We start from the raw sequence: 7,876 nt of genomic DNA, 5'->3' as shown, positions 1-7,876 counted from the left end.
CTACTTAGCCCTCGGCGCAGCGGTGACACGTGCAGTCGCTGGCGCAGAGGCGAATGTGGCAAGGAACGCTCGCGAAGTGAGGCGGCAAGCGGTGATGTTGGCAGCGTCCACGACTCATCACAGGATTTGGATATGATGCGCTAAACTTTAGTAGTGTCACATCGGATGTTCGGATACTAATTAGAAAGACTAAACATGAGCTAATTATAAAATTAATTGCAGAACCCTTATACTAATTCGCGAGACGAATCTATTGAGCCTAATTAATCCATGATTAGCACATGTTTATTGTAGCAGCACATTATCAAATCATGGACTAATTAGGCTTAATAGATTCGTCTCGCGAATTAGATGGTCCATCTGTGCAATGGGTTTTGTAAATAGTCTATATTTAATACTCCTAATTAGTATCAAACATCCGATGTGACGGGTACTAAACTTTAGGAGGTGTATCCAAACACCCCCTACGTCGAGGAGTGCTGCCAGGGGGTTGCCTGAATGGGATAGGAACCCTAACCTTGATGGGTGGGCGCGGGCGCGGCATTCCCCACGAGCTCTGCCTAGATTGGGAGGCCACGGCCTGAGCTGCAACTGAGAAAGAGGGAGGGAGATGCCGATTATGGGGCCGCGGCCTAGGCTGCGATTGAAAGAGGGAGGAAGATGCCAATTACAGAGGCTGACATGTGGGTATGTCGAGCAGGTTACCACACATATGATAGATGATGTGGCTCCACGTAGGACAAAACAAGCATGGGATCGGGTTGAGGGGGCCTTGTGTCTGGTTTCCAAAACACGAGGAGTCTTGGGAGAGGTAAACAGGACTTTATCCGACCATCAATCATCATCATCGTCGAGAGCTCGAGGCAACAACACTGCACGCGGCTCGCTTATCAGCCCATAAAGCTGGGCCGTGTCACTTCCTGCTAACAGATTTCGGTCCGTTTTGCGGAAGAAAACTTTGGCCCATTTTCTGGGACTGGGATAGCTCCCTCGCCGGCGGAGAGGAGAGAGGAAGAGGGAGGAGATGCTGCGGGTGTCGGAGGACGGGGACAGACGTCGTACGGCCCACGCCGCCGGCTACGGCGACCTCGGCCGCACCCTCCTCGACCTGCAGGCCGCTGCCGACCAGATCTTCGATGCCATCACCAAGCGAGTAGGTGCCACCATGCTCTCCCTTCCCCATGTCGGCTTGTCGCTCGAACCCATGATCCCCCCTTTACTCTCCCCGTGCGCTGAAATTCTCAATTTCCCTAACATTTGATTGTGCCCTTCTCAGACCGCTGAGGAGCGCGAGAAGCTGTCGGGCATTTCCACGCGAATCAAAGCTGCCAAGGTAAGGCAGCTACTGGTTGCTTCAGCTGTTTATGCCGAATATGATTCCGTAGCGTTTGTATATATCAGAGACTGTAAATTCCGCTGCCTAGTTTACCTTGATCAGAACAACACTTCGAAATGCTAAATTCAGAAGTGCCAATGTTCAGCTAGTACACGCTATGCCGGAGCTGTGAGTTGTGGACTTGATGTAACTTGAATTTTGCTGCACATCTGTACATCCACGAGTTGGCTGGATAACCCACTGAGAACTACAAAAAATAGGTCTATCATTCGTAGCATGTAATATCCCGTTTGGATTTTGAGATCCTATCTTGTGTCATTTAGAATCCTAGCGTTGTTCCTTTCTGTCGTTCATGTATTGGAAGTCTAGATACAACAACAACAACATAGCCTTTTCATACCCAAGCAAGTTGGGGTAGGCTAGAGTTGAAACCTAACAAGAGCCACAAATCAGGGTTTGGGCACATGAATAGCTGTTTTCCAAGCACACCTATCCAGGGCTAAATCTTTGGGTATATTCCATCCCTTCAAATCTCCTTTTATTGCCTCTTCCCATGTCAATTTTGGTCTTCCTCTGCCTCTCTTCACATTACTGTTAGGGTTCCACTACCTATCGGTGCCTCCGGAGGACGTCGTTGGACATGTCCAAACCATCTCAGCCGGTGTTGGATAAGCTTTTCTTCAATTGGTGCTACCCCTAACCTATAACGTATATCCTCATTCCGGATTCGATCCCTTCTCGTATGACCACAAATCCAACGCAACATACGCATTTCCGCAACACCTACTTGCTGGACATGTTGTCTTTTTGTAGGCCAACATTCTACACCATACGGCATTGCAGGTCTAATCGCCGTCCTATAAAACTTGCCTTTTAGCTTCAATGGTACCCTCTTGTCATATAAAATTCCTGATGCTTGGTGCCACTTCATCCACCCTGCTTTGATTCTATGACTAACATCCTCATCAATATCCCCATCTCGTTGTAGCATTGATCCCAAATATCGAAATGTATCCTTCTTGGGCACTACTTGGCCTTCCAAACTGACATCTCCCTCCTCATGTGTAGTAGTGCCAAAGTCACATCTCATATATTCAGTTTTAGTTTTGCTGAGTCTAAAACCTTTTGACTCTAGGGTCTCCCGCCACAACTCCAGTTTCCTATTTACTCCTGCTCGACTTTCATCAACTAGCACTACATCATCCGCGAAGAGCATACACCAAGGGATATCCCCTTGGATGTCCCTTGTTACCTCATCCATCACCAAGGCAAATAGATAAGGGCTCAAAGCAGACCCTTGATTCCTATTCTAATCGGAAAGTCATCTGTGTCGCCATCACTTGTTCGGACTCTAGTTACAACATTGTTGTACATGTCCTTAATAAATCCAACGTACTTCACTGGAAATCTAGATACATCGGTAGCATATCCTGTAACTGGGACTGGACTGTTTTGGGTAAATTGTGTTTGTGCTGCTACTTGGTGTGGACTTCAATTGCCTGACAGGTTTGCACTGTTTTTGCTTTCTTGAATATGTCTAGGCTAAGATCAAAGCATTATCTCAGTCAGAGGAGCCACTCACTATTGTTTCACCAGCCTGCCATCCTTCAAGTTCTACTAAACTAGAAGACTTCAGACCACTGTTTCACGACAAATATGGGTCACCGATAGCAAATATTGCTGTAAATGGAGGATTCGACAGAGTATGTGACAGAGTACCTACCTGATGATCATAGAGTCATTTGACTGGACTGAGTGTGTCCAGCTTTGCTGACAGACAAGTTTTTTTGGCAGGAATATGGGCTAGAAGGCACCCTTGAGCTCTTCCAGTTTTTCTCTGAGGAGAACTGTGATTATCCTTCAAAAGTTAGTGGCCTAAAGCTTAGTATTTACATTGTCCTTTGATAGTTTTCTTGCTAGACGCTTGATGCCATTAACATATTTTGACAACCTTCTCTGTTCTAATCCTGCTGGACATAAAAGTGTGAAAAGTTAACTATTTTTTGTTACACCCAGTAGTTTAATTCTATTGCAAGCCTTGATATAGCATACTATGATTTAAGCTCGCACCTGTATTCTGCATGCCTCTACTTTTCTATTAATTTTCTCGGATTCTAACTATGGTTTTTCCCATTCAGGCTGCAGATAGGTATCCCAAAACAAAAGATGCCACATATTTGGAGAATATTTTAGAGGCAGCAAAGTAAGTCATTTGACTTATGCATTAAAATTCCTAACCATCATTTGTATTTATTGTTCTTATTCACAAATAGGTAATGTGTTGCTTGTACATTGTATCAACTACCACAAACCTTTGTATATTCCTTAAGATCCATATGATCAAGTAGGTAGATAGTCTTTTAAGTTGTTGGACATTGCCTTACTTGAGAGACAGATATGCAAGGAGAACATTTTTTGCAAGAGCAGTGCTTTGTTTGTTTAAGTGACAAATCTCCCATATACACTTCATGTTCTTAAATACAGTTTTATGCTGGATGAAATAGTAAAATGATATTGTTGACGTTGGTGCGCCCTGCTTCAAAAAATCACTTGGTTCTCTCAAGACTGGATACATCAAGTTGAATTATCCATAAATCTACACAATGTTATGAATTTTTCCCATAGCCTCATTCAGCTGTGCTTTTAGCATCTTAGTGAGCAATCATGAAGGTTAGATTAAGTCACATGCTATAATGCAGTTCCTCTGATTTGATGCTGGTTGAAAAGCAATTTGAAGGGATATAATTTACTACCAATGTGATCACCTGCTCAAAATTGGCATTCATGATCTACATGCTTTGGATGTAATAATTTATTTTTATGGTTTTCTTTGATATTATGCATGTTCTGAGGTAGTAGTTCTGCTTGTATTAGTATGCTTGCTAACTGATTTTCTTGATTGATAGCCATCAAGCTCCGCAGAAGCATTTGGCATCTGACACCAAGAGTGAAGAACTGCCACCTCCACCACCAAGTCTACTACCCAAACACCTTGTAAGAATTCCAGATTGAATATTCGTTTGGTAACCATATGGGTAATGAGGTGTCTTGATTACTACTGACCTACAGTTCCTAGCAATGAGTAAGCCTAAGGACACATGTGTACTGAGATTAGAGTTACAAGGAATTAAGCAAAGGGAAGCAAAGCATGCATTCTTAACTTAGAATAGTTCCCTATGCAATGTTTGGACCAAATTGGCAGCTGAACTATATATTCTTACTTATCTGATTTAGAAGACCAAAGGATTGCCCTTCTTTTTTTTATAGAAAGTATAACAGAGCTGGCTGGGTCTCCCAGTTTACAATGCAACATTAGATCGTAATATCCGAATGAGCTCTACCCAAACTGACTCTGACCCACCAGCAAGACTAGTCTGGATAAACAACCGTTTGTCTGCAAAACAGTGTGAGTTTAACAGAAGCAAAAGCCAACATCCCTACTGAACCAGAACTGTTTGACTATGTCCTATTAGAAAATCATCCAATCCCAACAGACAAGGACTCCATTTGTCAATGATGATAGCTTGCCTTCAGCTGGTCTTCAATCCTTCCTGTCATACATGAACAGTAGATTCTGAATACCAGTGCCTGCAGGGAAGACACAATTTGTTTCTTGAAAATAAAATCATTACGAGTTAGCCAAAGCATCCATCATGTGGTACCTAATAAAACACACACAATATCTTGGTATTGTGATCCTTATTCTCTAAAGCTAAATGAGAAAATTGCTTTAGTTTTTTTTTCAAAGAAAAGTGCTTTAAATTTGAAGGAGTATAACCCCAGTTTAGAATATTTCTAAGCACCAAAAGAAAAATTAGCTAATGGGCAGGGAAACATATATGGTCAGCAGTTTCCCCAGTATTACAGAATTTGCAATGTCCAGTTCTAGGCCAGTTTTCTTCCGCAATTGCTCAGCAGATTGGATCCTGTATTATGTAATTGCCACAGGAAAATTTTAATTGTCAAGAGGTAGTTTGAATTTTGGAATGCCATATCTCTCTAACACCCTGGGAAAGTTACACATTTATGCATGGAAGATGTAGTGAAAATTCCTGTTTCCTCCAAAGCTCATCCAGTAATATCTTATTCTTTATTCAACTGAACCAACTCTAGTAAATTTATAATTTCCTTCCATTCTTGAAGTTCTTGGGACCAAAATTCCTTCGAAAAAGAAGATTAATTCTACCCCCTCTCTAGAGCTTTACCAACAGTTATCTTTTACTGATGCCAATTGTTAAAAGAGCTTGTAGAATCTTACCCTTAAAACATGCAGCCACCGTGATGAAAACTACTCCCTCCATTCTTAAATATATGATTTTTAGGACTAGCAGAATAGTTAACGTTTGAACTAATTTGCTTGTCCTAAATGTCCTAAATTTAAGAACGGCGGTAATAGACTAGTAATTTTCAAGCCATTGCCTACAACATACATAGCCCCTAATCAAAGTAACTCTTGATTGAGTATATGTTCTAAAATCGGGAACTATTTCTAGTTGAATTATATGAGAAAAATTCTCAAACATTTATTTCTCAGCAGGCTGGTGTATACTAGCATTATTGGCTTTAACTGTCCCTAACTCCCTAATCTTTGCTTTCACCTTTTGTTTTGCTTGTTGAAATGGAAAGCAGTCTATTACTCTAGTAACTCTCTTGCCTGTCGATTGCCACTGATGCATGCGTCTATAATTTTGCAGCGGTCTCAGAGATCAGATGGTGTTAGAGTGGAATCAGATGTGAATCCATCCAGTACATAAAGTTTCCATCGTCCGACCAGTGATTATAAGGTATCTTTTGGCGATGATATCGGTGATAACTTGACAGAGTATCGCTATCTTTTGTACTATTAGTTGATCCCATATGGTTTCTTTCAAAATTTAGTTGCAAAGAAGGGCACATGATTTATTGTAGTACCTAGGTGTGCTGAAAGGCATTTGTCTCTCTCCTGCAACTTGTTGATTGCGATGCACAAATCTGTGACACGATGACAGGTACCATTGCTACCTACTTCCAGGCATTTTCTGGCACCCTGCTTGAAATAGAAACGCGCACCGTCCAGGACCTGCGTCAGGGGGCTGTTCGCTTCAGCTTATTCAGCCGGCTTATCAGCCACCAAATAGTATTTTCCTCTCACAATAAATCAGCCGTTTCAGCTTTTCAGCCGGCTTATAAGCTGAAGCGAACAGGCCCAGGCATGAATGAATATACCAAGTAAAAAAAAATTTGACAAGGGCAGCATGTACTGATGCTGAGGTTGCTCCGGCTCATGAACTGAAGTAGGAAATGGAGTGGAAGTACAGCCAGACGTGTGTTGTTGACTTATGGGACTATTTAGGATTTCTTGGAAGTTCCTACTGCTAGTTGTGGTCGTACGCACGTAAACGTAAGTCATGACGAATGTCTCAGCATGCGAGTGTGCTCGCTCTGTTCCAAATGGAAGAGATAAAACTCCAATCGAAGTTGCACCCCAAATTTCCAGCGCACTTCCCTGCAGCGATCGCATGCGTGTGAGAGTGCGGCCTGGGCGGCGAGCCGGCAACCATAAATAGCAGCACAGCGCTCGTGTCCTTCAGAACATCTGAGACTGGGAATGTGATCCGGGCAGCTCTCGCAGCAGAGTTCAGATTCTTTTCCTAGCTCCGAGTGATCGAACAATGGAGCTCTCCGGCTGCAAGGCGCTGCTGCTCGCCGCCCTCATCGTCTCTTCGTCTCGTCTTCTGCACGGGCCGGCCGGCTGCTCCGCGGCAGGCGCAGGGTCGCCGGGGCCGGCGCTTCCTGCCCGGCCTGACGTGGGAGGCGAAGAAGAAGCCAAGCAGCCCGGCGACGGCGAGGCGCTTCCGTTCCTGGGCCGAGGCGTGCGCGCGTGCTTCCCGGCAGGCGCGGTGGGGAGGTTCCACCAGGCGATGCTGGTGGTGCTGCTCGCTCGCGGCGGAGGGAGGATGGCGGCCGGCCGCTGGCGCTCGAGTCGCCGGCGCGGGTGAGGACGACGACGCGCGTGCAGGTTGCTGGGCGTTGATGGGACGGCTCTGCTTTCTGGGATCTGTACAATTCTTGCAAGAAGCCTGAGCTGCATAAATGGCTTCGGTGTTTGCGCTCTCTGAAAACTGCAAAGAAATGCTCTTCCTTGTTAGCGCACCCGTAATAATCTACTCCCTCCGTCTCAAAAAAAAAACTAACTATCGCTTCTCATCAAATAATTCCAAATTTAACTAAATTTATAAAAAAAATACTAACATTCACATCTCCAAATAGATTTAGTATAAAAATATATTACATGATTAATCTATTAATATTTATTTTATATAAATTTGGTTAAATTTAAAATTAGTTGACTTACCGGGAAGCGAGAGTTACCTTCTTTTTTGGAGGGAGGGAGTAGTAAGCAACCACTTTGTAATTTTGATATAAAGAGCACTATTGTACCTGTCACTCAGGCATCATTGTGGCCACCATCACTCGAGTAATTTGATTGCATAAAACACTCGATTTGGAAGGGGAGAAAACTCGAGTGCTACATGTTGGTCTGTCACTCGAATTTCTAAC

At 43.6% G+C, this 7,876-nt stretch overlaps 1 protein-coding gene across 2 annotated transcripts; it reads left to right on the top strand.

Moving 5' to 3' along the window:
* Nucleotides 1-922: 922 nt before the first annotated feature.
* Nucleotides 923-7,573, top strand: LOC117836078 (uncharacterized). Of its 2 annotated transcripts, XM_034715437.2 has the most exons (8): nucleotides 923-1,153; nucleotides 1,277-1,333; nucleotides 2,878-3,039; nucleotides 3,131-3,202; nucleotides 3,475-3,539; nucleotides 4,243-4,330; nucleotides 6,031-6,120; nucleotides 6,325-7,573. In XM_034715437.2, the coding sequence occupies exons 1-7, from the start codon at nucleotides 1,025-1,027 to the stop codon at nucleotides 6,088-6,090; spliced, it is 633 nt and encodes a 210-aa protein (XP_034571328.1). In that variant the 5' UTR covers nucleotides 923-1,024; the 3' UTR covers nucleotides 6,091-6,120; nucleotides 6,325-7,573. The 2 variants fall into 2 exon arrangements, with proteins under 2 accessions (XP_034571328.1, XP_034571327.1); XM_034715436.2 differs by lacking the exon at nucleotides 6,325-7,573 and having other exon boundaries at nucleotides 6,031-6,284.
* Nucleotides 7,574-7,876: the final 303 nt, after the last annotated feature.

Source organism: Setaria viridis, chromosome 9 (genome assembly GCF_005286985.2).
Source record: "Setaria viridis chromosome 9, Setaria_viridis_v4.0, whole genome shotgun sequence".
Taxonomy (NCBI): domain Eukaryota; kingdom Viridiplantae; phylum Streptophyta; class Magnoliopsida; order Poales; family Poaceae; genus Setaria; species Setaria viridis.
Note: the sequence above shows the minus strand (reverse complement) of the source record. Positions and strands in the feature narration are given on the sequence as shown.

Bases quoted from the DNA above. Each gene is read 5' to 3' on its own strand.
- LOC117836078 (XM_034715437.2), top strand. From the start codon at position 1,025: ATGCTGCGGGTGTCGGAGGACGGGGACAGACGTCGTACGGCCCACGCC. The intron at 3,540-4,242 runs GTAAGTCATTTG...CTTGATTGATAG, and splicing joins AATATTTTAGAGGCAGCAAA to CCATCAAGCTCCGCAGAAGC. The intron at 4,331-6,030 runs GTAAGAATTCCA...ATAATTTTGCAG, and splicing joins GTCTACTACCCAAACACCTT to CGGTCTCAGAGATCAGATGG.